Source organism: Diospyros lotus, chromosome 4 (genome assembly GCF_014633365.1).
Source record: "Diospyros lotus cultivar Yz01 chromosome 4, ASM1463336v1, whole genome shotgun sequence".
NCBI classification, from domain to species: Eukaryota; Viridiplantae; Streptophyta; class Magnoliopsida; order Ericales; family Ebenaceae; genus Diospyros; species Diospyros lotus.
The window spans coordinates 35349901-35376181 of NC_068341.1; the positions used below are offsets into that span (position 1 = coordinate 35349901).

At 36.2% G+C, this 26281-nt stretch overlaps 1 protein-coding gene across 2 annotated transcripts in view; it reads left to right on the top strand.

The window, feature by feature from the left end:
• Positions 1–3762: 3762 nt before the first annotated feature.
• The window catches only part of LOC127799521 (SNF1-related protein kinase catalytic subunit alpha KIN10-like), a 40978-nt gene continuing 18459 nt past the window's right edge, over positions 3763–26281 (top strand). Inside the window, exons 1-6 of one of the 2 annotated variants that reach the window (XM_052333627.1) lie at positions 3763–3942; positions 4039–4178; positions 5898–6096; positions 22724–22908; positions 23063–23245; positions 23370–23501. In XM_052333627.1, the coding sequence (XP_052189587.1) occupies positions 5907–6096; positions 22724–22908; positions 23063–23245; positions 23370–23501 (690 nt within the window). In that variant the 5' untranslated portion in view covers positions 3763–3942; positions 4039–4178; positions 5898–5906. Of the gene's footprint in view, positions 4179–5897; positions 6097–22723; positions 22909–23062; positions 23246–23369; positions 23502–26281 lie in introns of both variants that reach the window. The other variant, XM_052333626.1, reaches the window with a different exon arrangement.

The following is a 26281-nucleotide window of genomic DNA, read 5'->3' on the forward strand; positions in this document are numbered from 1 at the left end:
GACATGCTTAATGATTTTAAGAAATCATGATGGGTGAATTTGATATGTCAGACTTGGGGTTGATGCATTACTTCTTAGGCATTGAAATAGTGCAAACATCTGGTGGTGTCTTCATTTTACAGAAAAAATATATTCTGAGGATTTTGAACAGATTCAAAATGAAGGATTGTACTTTAGTTTCAACTTCAACTGAACTTGGCTTGAAGCTCACAAAAAATGGGTCAAGAAATAAGGTGAATGCCATTCTTTATAGGCAAATTGTTGGGTGTCTTATGTATCTGACTTCAACTAGGCCAAGCATCATGTATGCTGTGAGCTTAGCAAGTCGATTTATACAGAATCCTGTTGAAGTTCATCTCTTAGCTGCAAAGAGAATTTTTCGTTACTTGAAAGGCACTGTAAACCATGGAATTTTGCACAAAAATGATGGAAATTCAAGTCTGATCAGGTTTGCAGACAATGATTATGCTGGAGATCTTGATGATAGGGAAAGTACATCAGGATTTGTGTTCATGATTGGCTTTGGAGTTGTCTAATAGTCATCTAAGAAGCAACAAATGGTGATATTGTCGATTACAAAAGCTAAGTTTGTTACTACAACATCAAGCTTATGTCAAGCTATTTGGTTATTAAGGCTACTTGAAGTTTTACACAACCAGCAACAAGGTCCAACTACGATTTTTTGTGATAATCTCTCTACAATAAAGTTATCAAAAAATCTAGTCTTACATGGGAGAAGCAAACACATTGATGTGAGGTATCATTTTTTGTGTGATTTATGTAAGGATGGTGTTATGAAAAAGTGAAGAATAGATTGCAAATATCTTGACCAAACCACTCATGCCAGCTATTTTTATGAAGCTTTAAAGTATGCTTGGAGTTTGTTCTTCAAAGGAAGCTGTGGCTGTCTCAGGAAAGGTATTGCAAATTGATTCCTAAATTGATTTCTATAGATATCAGTTTAAGGGAGGGTGATAAAATGTCTTCGTGTAATGGGTCATTTGACCAAGTCTTCAATAATATTAATTTATTTTATTGAGTCTTTGAATTTGTTATGTTATCCTAGCCTATAGGAAGTTGTTTAGTGGGTCTTTTTATTATCTCTAGTTCTTTGATTATAGTGGCAGCAGTTAGTAGGCATGTGAGTTCATGGTCCTATTTTTATATGGTTATTGTTATGGCTTTGGTTAAGCCAACTAGTTGTATTGCCTATATATAGGTTATCTCAATACGAATGAATGAATTAAAATTGCTTCTTTGCTTTATTTTATTTTTGCTTAGTTTTTTTTTATCAGTAAGAGAGGTGGTAAGTGACACCTGATTATGGGTAGTGTGGAGGCTTTCTTGAAAATGGGGTGTAAAGGATGAGGGCGACATAGCGAGCTATAACATAGGGGTGGATAGTGTAGTAGGTTGTAGCAACAAAAAGTGTAGGGGAGGTGGACAACAATAATTGACTGTGAATGGTAAAGAGGGTTTTGGAAAGAAAGTGGATTAGGGTATCTTTAACTGGGGTTTACAGATTATAGATTTGGAAGGGTAATTTTAATTGGGTTAAAAAGGGCATAAGTTGAGTGTTTGGTTGACTGAGAGTGTCAACTTAGCATTATTGAAAATTTAAACATAATCAACATATGAACATGTAAATTATAACCACAATTCACAATCTCTGTTCTTTATCTCTCTACTAAATAGGTCCTTACTAAGAGTTTTACTCAAGTTACATGGATAACTTACAAATTGTTCTTATGAGTTATAAAAAGTCATTGAGTGTTAACATTGCAAGAGAACTCACTAAAAAATGGCTAAATGTTTCAAATCTCACGACAACTCATTAATATCTGGCACATTTAATTTTTTTTTAAAAGAAAAATAACATTAGCAATTTAAATAAACACCTCTAAATTGTAACCACAATCTCTACTCTTTATCTCTCATACCAAATAGGTCCATATTAGAAGTTTTACTCAAGTTACAGGGATAACTTGCAAATTGTTCTTATGAGTTATGAAAAGTCATTGACTATTGACATTATAAGAGAACTCACTAAGGAGTGGCTAAATATTTTAAATCTCACAACAACTCATTAATATCTGGCACACCTAATATTTTTTAAAAGAACAAATAACACTAGCAATAGTTACCAAGAAGCTTCAAATTTCTACATTACACTTCTTTTTTCCATTAATTTTTCTCTTTAAAAAATTAAAAATTATAATGAGAATCATGAGATAAAACGGAGAGACCCACTTATTGACTTTTTTTTTTGGTTCCAAAAAGGTTTCTTTTTCTATTTTTTTATCTAATTCAAAAGGCAGACTTTTTTTATGAGTCCATTGTATATTCAAAATTATAATCAATTGAATTATTAAATGACAAATCATCAAATATGAATTAAACCTGAAATTTAGCGTTTAGGGAAGAAAATATTTTATATTTTCAAATCTAATTTTTTATTGAATGATTGAATCTTCAATTAGAATATATATATATATATATATTTGATTTTTTGACTTTATATTATAAATTGGAAAGCATCAAAAAACATGTTTTCTCGTTTTTTAAAAAATAAATTCTGTGACTTTTAAAAAAAATTAAAACATATTTAATCATAAAATTATAATTAAAAATAAATATATGAGTTTTGATCTCCTAAATAATATTACTTAATGTATATTAAGTAACACTAATGTGACAATTCAAATATAATAATGTTGTGGGAGTCCACCCACTTAATTTTTTCAACACAACAATTTGATAGGGTGAGTCACACGTCTTTATACTTGAGTTGTCACATCAACGTTATTTAATATAAACTAACTAACATTATTTAAGTGATTCAAGTTTATATATATATTAAATTAAATGAGCTTGAGAGTCTTTTAGAGTCAAGAGTGGTGTATTGGGTTGGGCCAACAATATCTCGAACTTCCTCATAATTGGGCAATGTCTAAAGCACTCAAATTAAAGCCCAATTCCAAAACCCAGCCTGACAATACTCATTATAAATCAAACTTGGCCCAAAATAAAACATTCGGCCATTGGTCATGATTCACGTGTTTTTTTCCACAAATATATTTGATAAATTATTTATACTTCTTATGAAAGAATAGAATGTTCACTATTTATTAAATCCCAAATTATTATGAATAAAATTCCTTTCAACTAAAATTGTATTTACTTTTTACCATTCGAATTATAAAAGTGTATATGAATAAAGAGTTATAAGAGATATTTAAAACCCGTAAAAGCATAATAACTAATTTAAAAAGAAATAAAATGGTCTCTCAACTTTTTTATTTTGCTTCTTTATAAAATTGTTCATTTTACCCGTAAAGTGTTAAGGAGATGTTCTTTTTATATTTTAATTTTAAATTTTGAATTTTGTATTTTAAGTATTTGTTTTAAAATTATTAAAAATATGTTCTTTTTATCTATAACTTTTTTCGCATTTTGAAAATTTTTGAGTATATTTATGATGAAAACAGTCAAAATAATTTTTTGTTATTTTAATTTTTTAATATTTTTTTATTTTTAAAATATAAAAATAAATATGTTTTAATTGTTTTTGGTTTAGTTTTTGGTTTATGGCTTAGTTTACTCTTAAAATTATAATTTTTTTGACGATCAAATTAAATTATTTAAAAAGTATAAGTAAATAAATATAATTAAATTAATCAAAATAAAGAAATTTAGAGTGAAATGAATTATTTTATTTTTCTTAATTTCTGGAAGGGAAGGGGAAGCGGAAGCGGAGAAGACGATCCTTTAAAATTTGGGGGAAATCAAATCAGGGAAGTGAATCTGAATGACACAAGGCTGAGTAGGCCGGAGGGACGGGAAAGAAGAAATCGAGAATAATTCAAGGCTTATCCATCCAAGCGCTCGTGGATGGAGATGGAGTAGGAATCTATGCTCTTATTTAGAAAGACAGAATTGACGGTGAATCACTCAACACTTGGCAATTCCGCTTCTCCATCACCGTTACCGAATATTCAAAACCAATTACCCACGATCCCATTGCTTTCCATTTCCCAGATTTCTAGGTCTGTTGAAGAGATTTGGTTCAACCACTCTTTGGCTCTTCGCGATTTTGACTCCCCCACGGAGCTCGTTTTCTATTGTAATCGTACTTCTTTCTGCTTCGGTCTTCTCCAAGTCCCAGTTTGCTTGTTCAGGTACAGAATGCTGAGATATTATCCATGGACTGTTCTTGTTTGGGTTTTCGAACTCAGATCTATGGCATCTACGCTCGTTTGCTGTTTTGGTCTTACATTGATAGTTTTCATCTTATTCCCCTGACGTCGAGTGGCGATTTTATGTGAATTAGGGTTTGGTCATTTCTCTTCAATTTTGTTTGTTCCGAAAGGGGTTTTCTTTAAAATTTAATTTTCTGGATGCTTAACTTCACTACAAAAGAACACTTCTTTGATTGGTTTCTAATCTAATACTTTTGGGGGTTTTTCACATTCGAGGAGTTTGCAAAACCCTTCGAGAGAAATTAGTGCGACTGATTCGTTGTTATGATGCCAGATGTTTACATTAACCTGAACTGTCTCGTGTGGCGTTATAGCTGGCTTGTTATACAACATTGGATGCAGTTCTTAATTCTTTCTCCTGGAACAACTGCAGGGAGCCAATTGGTTTCTATTTCTGTCTCTGTTAACATTCAGATTATAACCATGGAACTCTATTTTGTTATATTTAAAAAGAATTTGATATTACAGTTTTTTGTAAGGTAAATATTTTGAAATTATGCATGTCTCACTCATCATTTTCCTCTCCTCCGCTCTCATTCAGTGTTCCCCTACGTGGCCATGCATTGACTGCCATGTAAGGTCAAATATATTTTTCTTCAATTGTTTTGGTTTCATAATAAAGGAATACTATGTATTCATGTATTCATGTTATCCATGAATGCGGAGAAGGCATCCATTAAAACAAAACATCTCAAAAAGGAAAATTATGCTGCTCCACTTGATGAAATCTGTGGATGTGAACAACTGTGGACTTGTCATATTATTCCACTTTAGATCAGTTGATTTTTAGTGACTCCAAATTATACGTATGCTTAATTGTTAGTTTCAAGGTTGGAGCTAGTGTCACGTTTAACAATCCATTATTGTGGACTGGATAGGCAACTTAAGGTGTGTAATAGATAACAAATTTCTATTTTTGTAGCCTTTGATAGGTTATGTTGCCTGAAAAAAAGAAGGGCATCCCCAATGCAAATGCTTCTCACTTTGTGAGGTCAAGGGAAGGTTGTATTTGTATGTAGCCTTCTCCTTGCTTTTATTGCAAAGAGAGTGTTTTTACAACTTGAACCTGTGAGGGCCAGCAGGCAGTTGACACGTCTGAGACAATGATGACATTACTGAACACCCCCACATCCACCAAACCAAATATAGGGCTTTCTCCGTTAAATCCAAAAGCTACTTCTCTCCTTTGCTCTTTTGCCATCAGGAATCCTCCAATTCCTCTATATTTCCTCACTTGGCTATACCAACTGCCCCTTTTCTCCATTGAGTCCTGGTGTCGAGCTTGTTGCCCACCAACTTGACAGCCACTACTAGGGTGGCAGTCTGATTTTGTTTCTTAAATTCTTTTGCATATTATAAATAATAAATAATATGTTTTCACTAAAACTTGGCTCTTAAGGACAGGAAGAGCAATGTGAACCGGAGAGTTGTCAGTGCATTGTCTTTTCTTGGAAGTTGAGCTTTTTCAAGTGCAACTCATTTTGGTACAAGGATTATTTCTTATCAATGAACAGCCACTTTGAGTTGTGTCAAGATACACACATATTTCTTGTGCATCTGCTTTGACTGCATGTTTAACCTTTATATCATTTCTTCTTTTGCATTTATTTCTTTGGACCTTCTGTATCATACTTTCAGGACAGGGAAATGGATGGACCATCTGGTCAAGGTGGCACTAGTGTGGATATGTTCTTCCGGACCTATAAGCTTGGGAAGACGCTTGGCATTGGTTCATTTGGTAAGGTGAAAATTGCAGAACATGTTTTGACAGGGTATAAAGTTGCTGTCAAGATCCTTAACCGCCGCAAGATAAGGAACATGGAAATGGAAGAGAAAGGTATGCATAATCTGCATGATGACCTTTTATTGTACTATGTTTAGAAATGGATTGAAGCATTCTATAGGTTAAAAGTCTATAAGATGTTCTCATTGCATCTTCCTATTAAAGTTTACTACTGACAACTAGGTTCCATAATTGGTTTCGAGGTTGTTCACTTTTTCTGCATTTCCATCATATGTGTAATCTGTGGGAGAGTAATTGCTAGGTTAATTGCTCTATAGCTGTTTAGCGTGGCATTTATTGATTGACATTGTTTGTTTCCTTTCTTTTCTCCAATAAGATGAATTATTCTAGTTACTAAAATTGTTCTTAATGTGGATATAGTGCTTTTACTTTCTTGTCCACAATACTGAAATGACAGTTATCATCAAAGAACTTGACATCATATTAGTTTCTAAACTGGAATATAGAATGACCTTAACGGTTGCTATTTTGTGAACTAAAAGAAAATTTTGCTTATCTCCAAGTTTCAGAGCTTACGATAATCTCCATCCTTGCTTTGAGTTTTCAGATCTAGGAGTTTACTGTCCTCTGCAGCTTTGAGGTGCAGGTAATAACACAACTGTGAACTTTAGATCAGAAAACCCCAAGAGTATCTCATGAGACAATGTAATGGCAATTGGTGGCCATTATATTCTATGTTGGCATATCTTTGCACTCTCTTTTTTGTCTCGGTCATTTTGGTTTTCACTCCCATTTATAACATGTCACTTTCCCTATTTCAATACCTAATCACTTGGAAATGATTTAACATGAGTTTCTTTGGGGTGATTTGGACGATAGTTTAGGTATGGCCTCATAAGTTGGCACAAACAGTGTATTCCCTATGTTGGGAGGGTGTTTTGGTCTTAAGAATTTGAGAACCTTTAATACAGCTCTCCTCAGCAAGTGGCTGTAGAAGTTCGCAAAAGGTGGGGATGGCTTTTGGAGGAAGGCCATAATTCAGAAGTATGGCCTTGAGGAGGATAGGCGGTTACCTAGCTTTGTGTGTACACCTTAGTTAGTGAGGCTTTGGAAGGGTATTATGAATATTAAGGCCATTTTCTCTAATATTTTATCATTTGAGGTTGTTATTTGTGGAGAATAAGAAGAAATCGGGAGGATAGAAGGACCAAGGAATGCAGCTAGACAAGGTTTTGAAAGTATAGGACAGATAAAGCTCATGGAAGAGAGGAGATAATTCATTTAGATTTAATTGTACTCTTAAATTTTAGAGAGAGCTATTTTGTATTTATTAGATAGCATAGATATTTTGTAAATTAGAATAGACTTCTACATTGTATATATGTCTTATACTCATGTATATATATGTGCCATTCTTGAATGAAAAAAATAGATTATTCTTCTCCCTAAGTATTTTTCTGCATGGTATCAGAGCAAAACTTTTCTTTTCTTGTAAAACCCTAGGCATTAACTGCTGCACAACTCTGTTTTTTTCCCCAATCCATTCTTCCAACAACCGTCAGACTTGATATTTTACATCGTGGCCGGCAGGAGCAATCAGTCTTTCGAGATCATTCCTTTACCAACCGACAACTCTGGAACCATTGACAACAATATGTTCACAGTCACTGGACATAAGTTAAATGGTCAGAATTATCTTCAGTGGTCATAGTCAGTGATGATGTTCATATGTGGCAAATGGAAAGATGATTACTTAATTGGAGCCACAAGCAAACCAGGGGAAGAAGAACCAAAGTTCCGGATTTGGAAGTCTGGGAATAATATGGTAGTGTCTTGACTTATTAACTCTATGGCCAATGAGATAGGTGAAAATTTTCTGTTTTATGACACTGCACGAGAAATCTGGGGGGCTGCTAGTGAAGCCTACTCTCACATTGAGAATACCTCTGAGTTGTTTGAAATAGAGAGTATGCTTGATTATCTAAGGCAAGGTGAATCCCATGTCACACAGTACTTCAACTCCCTAAATAAGTATTGGCTTCAATTGGATAAATGTGATACTATCCAATGGAAGTGTACAGAAGATTCAGTGAAGTACAAGCAGATTGTGGAGAAGAAGAGGTTATACAAGTTTCTCATAGGTTTGAACAAAAACCTAGATGGTAGGTATAAAGCCTCTACCAAGTATCAGGGAGGCGTTTGTTGAGGTTCGTAGGGAGGAAAGTAGGTTGAAGATCATGCTAAAACCTACAATTCCAAATCTGGAGCATTTCGCCAATCCAACAACATTAAAACAAAGGAAGGGGCGTCCTTGGTGTGATCACTATCACAAGATAAGACACACTAGGGATACCTGCTGGGACATCCAGGGTAAGCCACCAAATTGGAAGTCGACTGATGAAAGGAAGAGTAGAGGCACCCTAGCCTCCACGAAGGAGACCACTACAGTATTAGCATCTAATCTGTTCATCAAAGAACATATGGAATGGTTACAAAATATGTTTGGCAAGACATAGATCTCTCAGTCTTCTACAGTGGCAGCATGTTCAATAGCCCACAAAGGTAATTTCTCACATGCTTTCACTATTAAGAGAGAATTATCTACTATATGGATTATTGATTCAAGAGCTTCTGACCACATGACTGGGTTACTGGGAATATCAAACTGTTAACCAATGTTCAACCATGTGAGAAAGATTAGAGGGTAAAAATTGCAGATGGTTCGCTGGCAAAGGTGGTAGGAATAGGTTCTATTACTCTATCCAAGGGACTTACCCTCAAATCGGTCCTTTTGGCGCCTAATTTGGACTGCATCCTTTTATCAATTAGTAAATTTACTGCTGACCTGGATTGTGTTGCCAAATTCTCAAAGGATGTGTGTGAATTTTAGGATCGGACTTCGGGAAAGACAATTGGTAGTGCTGAGGCATGTTCGAGACTCTACATTCTTAAAGGGGCTACTTCAGGGAATAATCAAGTTCATTCCAGCAATTGCTACTCCACTCAACACCCTGTTTGTCTCTTTAAATTTCATTCTAACAATAATAGTGCAATCATGTTATGGCACTATAGATTAGGACATGCAAACTTTACTTATCTTAGGAAATTGTTCCCTTCCTTGTTTAAGAATCAAGATCCACGTGTTATAATGTGAAATTTGTCAATACTCTAAGCATGTTCGGAACAATTATCCTAGCCAAATCTACACTCCATTTAATCCTTTTTCCTTGATCCATAGTGACATGTGGGGCCTTCTAGGGTAAAAAATGTTACTGGGGCTTGTTGGTTCATGTTAGAGATAAACACAACACTCCCATAGATTTCCTCAACTCAATAGCTCACCTTTGACACTCTCCCACCCAAGAACCCAACTGATATATGAAACATACAAGAGAATAACATAAACAACAAGAACACAAAAGGATTTATCTTGGTTTGGTCTCAAAATGAGACCTACGTCCATACTGCTAGAGCACCTCCAATCCACTATCTTGAGAACCCTTTAGGAAGATTACAAAGAAAAGCTTAATTCTACCCAGCCCATATACCTTGAAGCTTAGCAGAATTCCGAGATTACAAAGCTATACCCAGCCTTTCTCTACTTCTCTCCCTCAATCCCAAACACAAGATAGAAACCGAAAATAACCCTTCTCGGAATGAGGCGCACAATATTGATGCCTCTACCCCTATCCCATGATCCCTATTTATAAGCCATAGGGCCGTGATTTACAAGGAGATAGCTAACTGACCTCCTGATCGGAAATAACTAAATTAACCGGTCAGTCATCCTTCTAAAAACAAACATTCTAGAAGAATTATACATCTGACATTACAACAAGAAAAAATATAAATGTTGCGATACAATGTTTCTGATTACACATCTATCCTAATCTAATACAAATGACACAACAGTTCATTTCTTTTATTGATGATCACACCTGTCTTACTTGGGTCTTTCTTATGAAAGAAAAATCTGAAGCTGATCACATTTTTTAAACTTTTCATTCAATGGTGCAAAGGCAATTTAATGCCAAAATTTAGATCTTACGAACCGATAATGCCAAAGAATACTTCAACTCAATTCTTGGTACTTATCTTTCACATCAAGGCATTATACATTAGAGTTCTTGTGTTGATACACCCCAACAAAATAGCGTTGCAGAATGCAAGAATAGACACCTATTAGAAGTGGCTAGATCTTTATTATTTTCCACCCATGTTCTTAAATATTTTTGGGGTGAGGTCATCCTTACGGCCACTTATTTTATAAACAAAATGCCCTCATGGATCCTCAAACATCAAACTCCAAGTCAGGTTCTCCTGACCTCTTTTCCTCACACTCGGGTCATTTCCCACATTCCTCTAAAAATCTTTGGTTGTTCCTCCTTTGTTCATGTTCACCACCAATTTCGGAGCAAGCTTGATTCTAAATCCATCAAATGCATCTTTTTTGGCTACTCTCTTCACCAAAAAGGTTATAAATGTTACTTTCCTGAGCATAAGAGATTCTTTATCTCAATGGATGTCACCTTTTTTGAACATCGGCCCTATTATCCCAAACTTGATATCCTGGGGGAGAACACTCTAAATGATTCTCAAGAATATCAGTTTTGGGATTTTCTATCTATTCTTAACCAACAACTTGATTCTCCTTTTAACCAGCAACAATAGCAATTTGAGGAACAAGTGTTAAATCCTTCTATCAGTCCTAACCCTTCTCATCCTCGTGAACTTCAGGTTTATTCTTGAAGAGTCTAAACAAAAGGATAGTGAGGAACAAGCATGTCCCAAGACTGATCAAGAGGCTAACCTGGATCCGGATTTGTTGGTAAGGGAAAAGACGACTATTAGTGAGAATTCTGACATTACAACTATTGATGAGGATCTAAATTGGCCTATAACATTGAGAAAGGGAGTACGATCATGCACTCAACATCTTATTCACAACTACATATCATACAAAGGTCTCTCACCTAAATTCGATACATTTATCTCAAATGTAAACAAAGTGTAGGTTCCTCGCACTATTCAAGAAGCCTTTCAACACCCTAAGTGGAAGGAGGCGGTCCTTGAGGAAATCAAGGCCCTGGAGAAGAATGAAACTTGGGATATAACTGATTTACCTCTTAGAAAATACCCTGTGGGTTGCAAATGGGTATTTACAATAAAGTATAAAAGGAAGATGGAAAGATTGACAGGTTTAAGGCTCGCCTAGTGGCAAAAGGCTTCACCCAATCTTATGGTATTGATTACCAAGAAACTTTTGCCCTGATGACAAAGTTAAATACTATCAGAGTATTGCTATCCCTAGCTGCAAACTTGGATTGGCTTCTCCATCAATTAGATGTGAAAAACACATTCCTAAATGGAGAGTTAGAAGAAAAAGTATACACGAAAATCCCCCATGGATTTGAAACTAATCTCACGAGAAACAAGGTATGCAAACTAAAGAGATCACTCTATGGATCAAACAGTCCCCTAGAGCCTGGTTCGAAAGATCTACAAGGGCAATCAAGAAGTATGGATACAACCAAAGCCAAACAGACCACACCTTATTCATCAAGCACTCTTTGGAAGGTAGAATATCTATTCTTATTGTATATGTGGACGATATCATTGTTACAGAAAATAATTTTCCTAAAATCAAGAGTCTCAAAGAAATACTGACAAAGGAGTTTGAAATCAAAGATCTAGGAAGCCTAAGATATGTCTTAGGCATGGAAGTAGCAAGGTTTAAAGAAGGAATTTTAGTTTCTCAACGGAAGTATATAGATATACTAAATGAAACAAATATGATGGGTTGCAAACTAGTAGACACACCCATGGAATCTATTTCAAAACTAGATATTGGCAAAGAAAGTGCTCCGATTGACAAAGGGAGATATCAAAGATTGGTGGAGAAACTTATATACCTGTCATATACTAGACCGGATATAGGTTTTTTTGTAAGCATTGAAAGCCAATTTATGAATGATCCTAAAGAAGAACACTTGGAAGCAGTATACCGCATTCTAAGGTACCTAAAATTGACTTCAGGCAGAGGGTTAATGTTTAGAAAAACAACAAACTGAGGGGTAGAAATTTATAGTGATGTTGATTGGGTTAGTTCAATTCTTGATAAAAGGTCAACCTTTGGATATTGCTCGTTTGTATGGAGAAATCTATTTACTTGGTGCAACAAAAAACAATCAGTGGTCTCTACAAGTAGTGCAGAGGCCAAATTTAGAGCTATGGCTCAATGATTCTATGAAGGAATATGACTGAGAAGGTTATTACAAGAGTTACAAGTGGCTATGGAAAAACCAATACAGGTATTATGTGATAACCAATCGGCTACCAGTATTGCCAAGAATTCAGTCCACCATGACCAGACAAAACATGTAGAAATTGACAGGCACTTCATTAAGGATAAGTTAGAAAAAGGAGTATTCCAGCTTGTCTACACTCCTACTAACAGCCAGGTAGTAGATATCCTCATTAAGGCTCTATCAAGAAGAACATTTGATGAATTAAGCAACAAGCTTGGCCTGACTAATATATTTAGCCCAACTTGAGGGGGAGTATGGAGAATAAGAAGAAATCGGGAGGATAAAAGAATCTAGGAATGTAGCTAGATAAGGTCTCAAAAGTATAGGAAAGATAAAGCTCACGGAAGAGAGGAGATAATTCAAGATAATTCATTTAGATTTAATTGTACTCTTAAATTTTAAAGATAGTTATTTTGTATTTGTTAGATAGCATAGTTATCTTGTAAATTAGAATAGATTTCTACATTGTATAGATGTCTTATACTCATGTATATATATGTGCCATATTCGAATGAACAAGATAGATTATTCTTCTCCCTGAGTATTTTTCTGCATTATTTGTTCTAGGGTTCATTTTGGCTTTGATGCTTGATGTCCACAAGCTACTTTGTGAGGGATGAGAACATCTTTGTGTTGTGTACTTAAGGTTTTAGCCTAGGGTTTGAATTGGAAATTGGGAGAATCTAAGGGAATTAGGACCTAGAACAAAAAGGATTGGTGGGAGAATTGAACAAAAAGGGGGAGATAATGGACATAACAGAGAAAGGGAGAGATTAGAGAGAAATAAGAGGGATTGGGAGACAGATCAGAGGGAAATTGGGAGACAATTGATGAGAGGGAAATGGGAGAATTCAATAATCATTTCAAAACATGCCTTCCCATCCTCTAGCTGTAGCTTATATATAGCCTAACAGCCTCCCACATGTACCCATGTGTAGTATAACAATAAACATAAGTGTCCATAGCTAAGGACAAATATCTATAACAAAAAAAGAAAGAAAATCACAATTACTGCCCTAGTAAACCCTTGGGTCATGATATTTCCCCCCGCCTTAAAACATTTCTTGTCCTCAAGAAATGCCAAACCTCCATAGCTTCTAATATGCTTTTTCCTCCTTTTCCATAGCTTGGATGCAGAAGTTTCGAAAAACCTCGGTATGCATAGCAAATTTGTAGTAGCTCTCATGTACACCTCAACTGGAACACAACCAAAATCAATCACTCTCCATTGGTCAAAGTGAGCAATTAAACCTTGCAGACTATTGTTCTCACCAACTTTCCCCATCATTGCTCCTTTAATGTTGGCTGTTTGGAGTCCAGAGGGATGACTAACTATGCCCGTGACTTCTTTTAATAGTTCATCACCATTTAATACAAGTAAGGAAGGCAGACACACATCCATAGCTGCAATTAATGTATTCCAGACAAACCACTGGTCCTTTTCTACTGTAAAAATATCTGCAATAACCTGTAGATGCGATGATTGAGTAATGTAGACTTGCTTCGGATACCCAAACAAAAACTGTCTGACAGAAGCAGAGCTAGGAGTTGTTGCAACATCAATTTTAGTCTTCACTCCATCTTTCATTACAGTAGACAAAAATCCTACTTGGTCAATTGGAATGAGAACAAACAAAGCAACAGGGGCTTTGTTCTCCACAATAGAACTTTTGGCTCCTTTAACTATTTTCCTTAGCTGAAACCTCGATAGAGATTTAATTGTTTGAAGCCATACTTTCGGACATCTCCCGAGCAGTGTTTTGCTTTACTGGCACAAAGTACCATAACCTTCCTTGAAAAATTGAGTTGTCCAACTCGTGCAAGACCTTGTTTGCAATTGTAAAGCCTGCTTCAGTTCTTTTCTGTAGTTGTCCTCCAATTGCATGTTGTCCTCGTACTTCCTTATCAAATCCACACCCCTTCACAACATTAGAAGATGTAGATTGGAAGCTGTTAGGTCGAGCTACTGAGTTGATGGTCAAGCTGCCAAGCTTGTTATTTGTTGATTTATCCTCCGTGATTTATCTTGATTTATATTGTTGTTATATCTTATCTTTCTTAGTTATTCTTGATTAGATTTGTTTATATTTAAGGTTGTTGTAATCTAGTCCTACAAAGTAGGAACCTAATATCTAAAATCTGGGAGAATTCTTAGGATTCATTGTGTATATATTTGTGGCATTCCTAAGGGAATAAAAATAGCGTATTATTCTCCCAAAAAGAGGATTTCTGCATGGTATCAGAGGAGAATTCTTTTCTCCATTCTCTTTGTTAAACCCTAGCTTTTATTCGCCGCCTCACTAATCCATCCCTTTTATAGCTGCTGGACCTGATCGACTTACATCGTGGCTAGAAAAAGCAACTAGTCATCCGAGATTATTCCTTTCCAAACCACCAATTTTGTAAACACGGATAACAACAATCCGTTACTATCACCGATCACAAACTGAATGGCCAAAATTACATTCAATGGTCACAATCGGTGATGATGTTTATATGTGGAAAATGAAAAGATGATTATCTAACCGGAGCTGCCAGCAAACCGAAGGAGGAGGAGTCACAACACTGGATCTGGAAGGCCGAGAACAACATAGTGATGTCTTGGCTGATTAATTCAATTAACAATGAGATAGGTGAGAATTTCTTATTATATGACACATCACAAGAAATTTGGGAGACTGCTATGGAAGCCTACTCCCATATTGAGAATACCTCTGAGTTGTCTGAGATAGAGAGTATTCTTGATGATCTAAGACAAGGTGAGTCTTAAGTCACTCAATATTTCAATTTCTTGAATAAGTTTTGGCTTCAACTGGATAAGTGTGACACTATTCAATGGAAGTGCACTAAAGATTCAGCACAATACAAGAAAATAATGGAGAAGAAGCGGTTATATAAGTTCCTGGTTGGTTTAAATAAAAATCTAGATGGCATGAGAGGTAGGATTTTTGGCATAAAACCTCTACCAAGTATCAATGAGGCGTTTGCTGAGGTTCATAGAGAAGAAAGTAGGCTGAAACTGGTCTGGAACACTCTGCCCTATTTACCCGAGGAGGCAACCCAACAAATATCAAGCAAAAGAAGGGCCGTCCTTGGTGTGACCATTGTCACAAGATCGGTCAAAGGAAGGATACATGCTAGGATATCCATGGCAAGCCTCCGAATTGGAAACCAGCACGTGAAAGGCGGAGTAGGGGTAACCTAACAGCCACTGAAGACATTGCTACTGCCTTAAATCCAAGCTTATTCAGCAAAGAACAGATGGAGTGGCTGCAAAATACTTTTGGTAAAACACAGCTTTAGGCCTCTACAATAGCAGCAGGTTCTATAGCCCACAAATTTAACCCTCTACATGTTTTTACGGCAAGTAAGCTATCTACTCTATGGATTGTTGACTCAGGAACTTTTGACCACATGACTGGAAATAGTGCACTATTAACCAATTTTCAGCCATGTGACAAAGATTGGAAGGTAAGGATTGTTGATGGCTCATTATCAAAGGTGGCAGGTATTGGATTGGTTGTGTTGTCCACTAGTTTCACGCTACATGTTGTACTTTTTGTGCCTAACCTAGACTGCAACCTCTTATCTATTAGTAAACTCACTGTTGATATGGATTGTGTTGCAAAATTCTCAAAAGATGTGTGTGAATTTCAAGATCAGACTTTAGGAAAGATGATTGGCAGTGTTAAGGCATGTTCGGGGCTCTACGTTCTTAAAAGAACTGATTCAAAAACTGAAGTAAATTCCAACAATTGCTATTTTGTTCCACTTGTTTGTTTCTCTACTTTTCATTCAAATAAGAGTGTAATTATGTTGTGGCACTATAGATTAGGACATCCAAACTTTGCTTACTTTCAGAAATTGTTCCCCACTTTGTTCAAGAATTCAGATTTACACGTCTCAATGTGAAATTTCTCAACATTCTAAACATATTCGGATAATTATCCTAGTCAAATTTACACTCCATCCTATCCGTTTTCTTTGATCCATAGTGATGTGTGGGGGCCTTCAAAAATGTTATCAAGACTCTGTGGTTTATTTTCTTTATTGATGACCATACTCGTCTTACTTGTGTCTTTCTCATGAAAGAAAAATCTGAAGCTGGCCACATTTTTCGAACCTTCCATTCCATGGTGCAAAGGCAATTTAATGCTAAAATTCAAGTTCTAAGAACAGATAATGCCAAATAATACTTCAATACCATTCTAGGCACTTATCTGTCACAACAAGGCATCATTCATCAAGGTTCTTGTGTAGATACACCCCAACAAAATAGGGTTGCAGAACGTAAGAATAAACACCTATTGGAAGTGGCCAGATCCTTATTGTTCTCCACTTATGCTCCTAAATATTTTTGGGGTGAGGTTATTTTTACGACCACCTATCTTATAAATAGAATGCCCTCACGAATTCTCAAACATCACACTCCAAGTGAACTTCTCCTTGCTTCTTTTCCCCACACTCTGGTTTTTTTCTCAACTTCTTCTCAAGATTTTTGGCTGCACCTCTTTTGTTCACATTCACCCTCAATTTCGAAGCAAACTTGACCCAAAGTTCATAAAATGTATATTTCTTGGCTACTCTCCCCACCAAAGAGGTTACAAATGTTACTCTCCAAGTCTTAAGAGATTCTTCACCTCAATGGATGTAACCTTTTTTGAAGACCAGCCCTATTATCCCAAATTTGATATTCAGGGGGAGAATACACCAAACAATCCTCAAGAATATCAGTTTTGGGAATACCAACAATAGCTAGAAAATCAATAGCCTGAAATTCAGCCACTTGCAAGCCTTACAAATCTGTCTTCTCCTCCCAGCCTACAATCTGAGGAGTCAGAAGCAGATCGGTCTTCTTCCAATTCACCTTCTATTGGCCATAATCCTTCTTATCCTCATAAACTTCAAGTTTATTCTCGAAAAAAGTCTAAACAAAAAGAAAGTGGGAACTAGCATGTCCTAGAACTGATCAAAAATCTAATTTGAATCTAGATCCGGAATTGTTACAGAAGGAGAATACCATGACTATAGGTGAGAATTCTAAAATTTCAGCTATGAATAGTGTTCTAAAAGGTGCTAAGCGTTAGTTGGGCGCCAGACCGGAGCCTAGTGCCTAGGCGGAGCTTAGGAAAACTACTGTTTTCAGCACATAGACCTGCATTATTTTGTAACATTTGTTGCTTTCTTGCATTATTTTGTGCTTTCATTTAATAGTAAATTACATTCAAATTAAATTATATATTAACAATAATTTAACCCATGAAATGTACTTTTCTTGATTTTTTCCCCCACAAATTTCTCCCACATTTCCTAGCTGTTGACCATTCAACATGTGCTTTTTAACCATTGCTTTGGTTTATTTGGTGTTTGGTCTCTCTCTCCCCCCCCTCTTCCCCTTAAATCTCTCGTCTCCTAGACGAGTTACATTCTTCTTTGCTCCCTTTGTTCAATGACTACTACTATAAGAGGTAAAGAGCTCGCCCCTCCTCTTCTGCTTCTAGGAGCAGCGACATAATGGAATGGTGAGGACAGTTCGTCCACCATCTCTACACGGCTCTTACAAATCGCAGCGGCCAAGCCGCGTGCGACCCAGGTAGGTAGGCACCTTCGTCCACCATCTCTACACGACTCTTACAAATCATTGCAGCCAGGCCGCGCGTGACCCAGGTAGGTAGGCGGCCCATGCCGCGCCCGACCAAGGCGGCTAGGTGCTGCCTAGGCGTTGATCGGGCCGGATTAATCGGCCCAAAGCCTAGGGTGCCAGTTAGGGCTTAATCGCGCCTAGCACTTGGGCGGCACCTAGGTGGCTGTCTTGGCCGCGTTTTAGAGCACTGGCTATGGATGAAGATTTACATTGGCCTATAGCATTGAGAAAAAGAGTACGATCATGCACTCAACATCCCATTCACAATTACATTTTTTACAAAGGTCTCTCACCTAATTTCAGAACATTTATATCAAATATCAGTAAGGTGCAGGTTCCTAGAACTATTCTAGAGGCCTTTCAACATCCTAAGTGGAAAGAGGCACTTCTCGAGGAAATGAAGGCCTTGAAAAAGAATGGGACTTGGGAGATTACAGAATTACCCCTTGGAAAACATCCTGTGGGTTATTTACAGTCAAATACAAAGAAGATGGAATAATTGACAGATTTAAGGCCCGCCTAGTTGCAAAAGGGTTCACTCAATCTCATGGTATAGATTACCAAGAAACTTTTGCTTCGGTGGAAAAATTAAATACTATTAGAGTCTTGCTATCCCTAGTTGTAAACCTGGATTGGCCACTTTACCAATTAGATGTGAAGAATGCTTTTCTAAGTGGAGACCTTGAAGAAGAAGTATATATGAAAATTCCTCACGGATTTGAAACTAATCTCACAAGAAACAAGGTATGCAAACTAAGGAGATCTCTTTATGGGCTTAAACAATCTCCTAGAGCTTGGTTCGAGAAATTTACAAAGACAGTCAAGAACTATGGATTTAGCCAATGTCAGACATACCATACCTTATTCATCAAACATTCTTTGGAAGGTAAAATATCTATTCTTATTGTGTATGTTGATGATATAATTGTTACAGGAGATAATATTTCTGAAATCAAAGATCTTAAAGAAGTCCTGGCGAGAGAATTTGGAATCAAAGATCTAGGAGGCTTAAGATACTTCCTAGGCATGGAAGTAGCAAGGTCTGAAGAAGGAATTTTTCAGCTAAGCTACACTTCTACAAATAGCCAAGTCATAGATATTCTGACTAAGCCATTATAAAGATGAGTATTTGATGAGCTAAGTATTAAGTTTGGCTTGAATAATATATTCAACCTAGATTGAGGGGGAGTGTAGATTGGAGGCTGTTAGGCTGAGTTGCTGAACTGATGGAAGGCCGAGCTGCCGAGCTCGTTATCTGTTGGTTTATTCTCTGTGATTTTTCTTGATTTATATTGCTATTATATCTTCTATTTCTTAGTTATTTTTGATTAGATTTATTTGTATTTAAGGTTGCTGTAATCTAGTCCTACAAAGTAGGAATTTAATCTCTAAAATTTAGAAGAATTCTTAGAATCCATTGTGTATATATTTGTGGCATTCCCAAAGGAGTAAACATAATGTATTATTCTCCCAAAAAGAGGATTTTTATATTTTAGTTGAGGATATATCTCCAATCATACCATTTCTAGGTAATAGTAAGGGACTCAAATTTCTTTGCCAACTAAGAGCCAATCTAACACTATCGCTCACCAATTAGAATTTGAACAAATAAAACAGTAGAAAACTCTTCCTTCTAAGCTGTTTCCCGTTCATTACCATACACCTAAGATTTATCTTCCACAATTTTCCCCTCCAATGGTGTCCTAGTGTTCGTCCTTGTAATTTCCCTTCCTGTTTAGACATATTGATTGCATAGGAGGGGATAAGAAAGTTCCACAGGTCCCTCAATGGTTGAAACATGGCCTCCATCATGACCTTCATCTCGAACATGATTTCTAGTCGGATTATCTAATGAAACAACATCCTTGTTCGAACTATCAGATGCACGAAAGCCATCTTCATAGCAGTTCTCATCTCCAATATGATTTATAGCCTGCATACCCACTGAATCACCAGCTTCCTGCAACTGTAAAATGTGATCCACATGGGTTTCCTTGTCCATTCTCTCTTCATCTTCGAAATCTTGAATTACCATTAACTAGGTTGCTTCTGTTCATTCCTCTGGTTCCTGTAAATCATAATCCTGTGGAAGGTTCTAGCGCCAGCTTCCTCACCATTAACTAATTTTTTTTTGTCAAAACTACATGATCCCATGTCGGTAATTCAACAACACCTTCTTCTTTTTGTTCACCGGAATATTCTAAAGGCTCACTCTCAATACTTTTCTCCTCCAAGAGTTCTCTGTTACGGTAATTCAATCTCGATGATTGATTGTTTAAATCAATCATCTTTCAATTAGAACTTCCGAGATGGTCATCTGAAACATCTCTTCCCAGGTTATTGAAGAATTTAGTAGGAATGTTAACCTGATACCTCTTAGACAACACCATCGCAAACTCTTGCAGTTGTTTTCGTAACATATGTCCTATTTTCTTGCACATTTCGTGTATCACACTGCTTGTTTCCTTGTGCATTTGATTGAAATTATTATCAAATTTCTTTTCCCATGTCTCATGATTTTGGCCAAACTCCTCATGATTTCTGTTGTATCCAATTGAGATTGTAGAATTCTTCTGCTGCACTTGAGACTCCAATTGTTTCACACGTGTGCTATTGGCCATGGCAGAAATCTCACGAACAAGACAAGTCGAAGACCAAGGAACAGGAGCTTTGTACATCTTAAATCCCACACTTTCTATGACCTAATCGGCTCTGCTTCTTGTGACCCAATCTATCTCAACACCTGATTCGCCTTTGGATCAGCTTCACTAATCCGTCGTAGTGATCATGAATCAGCTGCTCAAATTCTAGAATCCAACCGCGAACCATCAGAAATTAGCTAAATTGAATTCGCTTTGCTTGATCAATTGTAAGAATGTCTAAAATCTGCATCAAAACCAACTGCAACTTCTGAGTTGAGAGTTACTTCTCCTTTTCGGTTATGATTGGTCTCGATTTCAACAGCCAAGACCAATCGAACTCGCTGGAATGCTTTGCTTCGCCTTACTAAATGCACACAGCAACGGTCTCGGAAAACAGTCGCAAATTAACCTGCTCTTTCGCTTTTATGAGTCGTCGGACTTCCCATCAAAGACGCTTTGTCTGCTCGCTTGCGATTTCTAGTCAACTAGAACTGCTCTAGGAGTCATCGGTAGTACTGTCGGAACTACCTGGCAAGTCGCCTTAAAAATTGAGCAGGAATTCTGATTAGTTGGTATGTTACAGTTGTGAGGATAACCTCGCTATGTGATGCCTTCCGAATTGGACGGTGAGGTGATTGGAAATCGCCTGGCTTGACTTCGTAGGATTTGCTTAAGGATTATGCTTGTCTCCACAACCGAGGTCACCTTCACACGCCTTACAATCTGGACCTTAATCATGCCATAATTCACAACTGGAACAGTCGGCTCTATTCACCTTCAAATCGAATCAAAATCACAGCCAATGATTGACTGCTCTAGTACCAAATTTTCATGTAACTATGGTTTAGCCTAGGGTTTGGATTGAAAATTGGGAGAATCTGAGGGAATTAGGGCCAAGAACAAAAAGGATTGGAGGGAGAATTTGACAAAAAGGGGGAGATAATGGACAGAGAAAGGGAGAGATTAGAGAAAAATCAAAGGGATCGGGAGAGAGATCAAAGGGAAATCGAGAGACAATTGATGAGAGGGAAATGGGAGAATTCAATTATCATTTCAAAACATGCCTTCCCATTCTCTAGTTGTGGCTTATATATAGCCTAAAAGCCTCTCACATGCACTCATGTGCAGTACAATAATAAGCATAACTGCCTATAGCTAAAGACAACTATGGCAAAAAAGGAAAGCAAATTACAATTATTGCCCTAGAAAACCCTTGGGTCCTGACACTTTGTTGTGCTTCTCTTTTAGGTTAGTTAACTTATTTTGCCCCCTCTGTTCGGACGTAACCTTCAAGGTCAGGAAGTTGATTCTTTATTTACTTTCTATTTTATACAACCTTTTTGACAAAGGTAGAGTGAATTTTCCTTAGAAGGCCTTGTGGAGTTCCCAGCTCCTTCTAAGGTGGCCTTTTTCTTGTGGATAACTTTCCTTGGTTCCATTCCTAGCCTCGGCAATCTATGGAAGTGTCGTCAAATGGTTTGTTCTTTATAAAAGGAATGGAGAATTGGTGGATAATTTACTTTTACAAGGTTCAATCACCTGTGATATTTGGACTCTCTTCTTCTCTATCTTAGGAGTTCATTGAATTATGCCAATTTCAGTTATTGACTTCATGGATCAATGGAGGTGGGCTTGTCCAAATTGGAGATAGGCTCAGGTTTGGAGTCTTATCCCTTTTTGCGTCATATAGCATATTTGGTGCAGAAAGGAACTTGTCACCTTTTTCAGGGGTTGACAAACAGTGTTGTCGCATTAATGAAATATTCTTGTTTCTTTTCACCAGTGGTTTAGGGTGGATTCTTGTTTGTCTTGCAAATCTTTCTTTAGTTTTGTTGATTATCGTTTTTATAAGTTTCTCTCTCTTTGTTCAGGGTTATATGGAGGTTTGCTCTCAATGTATTTTTCTTACAAAAAAAGTTTGTTTTTGTTTGCACATTCTATGTTAACTTAATGTTGCAAGAATATATTTATTGGGTTTCATCAGCAAAGAATTAAAGCAAAATTGAAACATACCATTTCTTACATGGTAGCTCAACAGTTTTATGTGCTTTATACAGTTAATGTTGATACTTCACTTCTGTTGCTATTGGGTCTGGATTATGATGGTTCTTGTTTATTTTTGGCAGTCAGACGAGAAATCAAAATACTAAGGTTGTTTATGCACCCTCACATAATAAGACTTTATGAGGTTATAGAGACACCAACAGATATCTATGTCGTGATGGAGTATGTGAAAGCTGGTGAGCTGTTTGATTATATTGTGGAGAAGGGTAGGTTACAGGAGGATGAGGCTCGCAATTTTTTCCAACAGGTGAAAGTTTCTAACATGCAAGATTTCTGCCGGTGATTTTTTTTTTTTGCTAAATGATTTCTTCCAGTGATCGATGCATCTAATAAATGGCTCAGACCTTATTTTATTTTATTTTTTGTGTAAAAAATTAAGTGTTGCCTTTCCTATGAAACAGATAATTTCTGGTGTGGAGTACTGCCACAGGAATATGGTGGTTCACAGAGATCTTAAGCCTGAAAATCTGCTTTTGGATTCCAAGTACAATGTGAAGATAGCTGATTTTGGTTTGAGCAATATCATGCGGGATGGTCATTTCCTGAAAACAAGTTGTGGAAGCCCAAACTATGCTGCCCCAGAGGTGTAGTATCCATGGGATATAATTTTACATCGAAAAAGTTGGCAGATTTTTTAATTGATGCTATATCTTATTTAAAGTTAACTGCTGAGATTTCCAAAGTTAATATATGCATCAACTTTTGAAGGTTATATCTGGGAAATTGTATGCTGGACCTGAGGTAGATGTATGGAGCTGTGGGGTCATCTTATATGCACTTCTCTGTGGCACTCTGCCTTTTGATGACGAAAATATTCCCAACCTTTTTAAGAAAATAAAGGTACATCAAATTATCTTACTTTCAACTAGCATCCTTGTTAATGCTAGATTTTTACTTCTTCTTAACGTAACTGAAATAATTATTTGGGCTGCCACAATATTACCATCATCACATGTTACTTAAAAGTACTGGGTTTCAGTTTGGAGGGGTGTGTGTGTGTGTGGCTATTACTCTAATAATTTTGTTAATCAATCAAACTTCACTTTTTGTCATAGAGATGTACCTTTTAGATAAGTTGAACCTTCCAGTCATGCCTCTGATTTCTCTAAAGTCCTCTGATTTAACTATACAATCATGATGTGTTTACTTAATGTTACTCCCTAACTAATCATGTTTTGGTTGTGAGGATGTCTGGCTGTAAATATCTGGTTATCATTCATAAACTTTGTCTTTGATAGGAGACTTATGTCTTATCTTTGGGTAGTCCCTTGTGATGATTGGCGAGATAGGATTCATGTAGCCAACCCCACTTGGTAAGATTAAGTATTGATAGGTTGTTATTTTGGTAGTCCCTTGCAAGGTTGTTAAAATCGGGATTTTAAGTGGGATCGACAAAGGGTTCATAAAATCGTATCGTAAAATCGAATCGTAAAATCGTAAGATTTTAGAGATAATTAAAAATACCCTTTAATTTTTGTAAATATCTGTTTATAATAACATAATTTTGTAGAAAATGAATTAATATCATTTAATAACCTAATTATTCCTTATTATAATTCAAAAGATGATATTTCCAAAATATAGCTCAAAAACTAGTAGGTTGGTATAGGCAATTTAAAGGCAAAATATAGGTAATTTAGAGGTAAAATATAGTTTAAAATTCTTTAGAAGATGCTTCCAACGTCTTCCATTAGATTTAGATTGCAATTTTTTCTTGATTTAACATTGATTAAATCAAGTAATATCCCGATTTGGAGTTGGGTGGTCCATTAATTAATTACTTGTTTGTCTTGATTTACTTATGCAATCAATGTTAAATCAAGTAAAAATTATAATTTAAATCAAGTAAATTGGAACTTATCCAATTAATGTTAGATGCTGTGTGACATTGGAACTTATGCAATCAATGTTAAATCAAGTTCAATTTAGAGGCAAAATATAACAATTCATTGCATAAGTTCCAATGTCAGATGCTATGTGACATTGAGACGTTTGAAGCATTCTCTAAATTACAACTTAAATCAATGGAGGTATTTGAATCGTAAAATCGTTTGGGGATCTCTGAAGCGTAAAATCGTAAAATCGTACATGTAAAATCGAGATTTTATAGGATTTTATCCCAAATTGGATTTTACATGGGATTTGAATCGTTTGGGGGTCTTCGAATCGTAAAATCGTAAAATCGTACGCATAAAATTGGGATTTTAACAACAATGGTCCCTTGTATATAATTTTTTATTTAATAAAAACTAAAAAGTAGTCCATTGTATTTTCAATTTCTTCTATTTCTTGAAAGAATTCCTAGCCAGTTGTCTACCTATATGTAACATGCAAGGCAGTGATATCATTGTTATGGAGACTTAATCTTCCAATCTAACTTAGTTTTCTAGAGATGTCCTCTCTAAAAAAGAGGTCAGATATTCTAGTCATGCCTCTGGTTTCCTTATAAATCTTCATTAGCCATGACTGCTGGCTGAAAACATTGCTTTTCAAATGCCTCACATGTTGACTAACAAATGAATATTTTTCTCATTGGTTGGGGGTAAAAAAATCATCACCACCAACATCACAAGCCTTAATTTCAATAAGGGTGTTGATTATATGAATTGTAGCTCTCCAATCATCTCTATTAGCCATCATAGTTGTCAAAGGCGCACCTGGGCTCAAGGCTTAGCTGAGGGTGCCTTGCTCTATGAGGTGCACACCAAGGTGCTAAGATGCGCCTCACTTGAGGTGCTAGGCACACACCTTTTGCTCTTATGCAATTTATTTTTTGTTTTTTGATTGATTTGTTAAAATCTAGCCAGTGATAACCAGGAAAAAAAATTTAAAAGAACTTTGAAAAAACAATAAAACATCCCATTATTTAGTTAAATATTGTTGGTTATTTATTATTTATGATTTTATAAGTTTGCATTTACCTCTTTATAGGTTTATATTGAAAATAATGATGTATAAGTATTTTTATACTTTTTTTTATATGTGCTCCTCGCATTCGAAAGGCTCATGCCTGTGCCTATGCTCCAAATGCTTTTGTGTCTTAGTGCACTTGGAGAGTTTGACAACTATGGTAGCCATATCTTCTGTAAAGCCATAATATAGCATATCATGTTTAAGGATTTTTCTCAAAATTTTCTTTGGTCTTCTCCAATCTTTTTATTTTTTTCCCCCTAGAAACTTCTTCCGTTTCATCCAGTTACCTCACATGTGCATCTATTAAAATTCTTCTCACATGTCTAAAGCATTTTAATCGCTTATCGCACATCTTATCTTAAATTGACACTTATCTAACCTTATTATGAATAATCTTGTGTTGAATCTCTCTTTTTTGTATGACTTAATATCCACCGTAAACTCATCATCTCAATTATGCTTATAATTTGTAAATGTTAGTACTTAATTGCTGATTTTTCACTAATATACCACTTTTTATGAAAAAATGACAAAATGTCACCCTTTGAAAATATTTACCCAATTACCACCTCTGTGGCCACCTGGATGCCATGTCAGAGCAACCAGGGTGACTGCCTTGCAAACACATAACTGCCCTTGGCATAGATGGGTTTAGGCTATACCTGCCAGTGTGACACGTGGTTTATATGCTAAACACACCTGCTTGT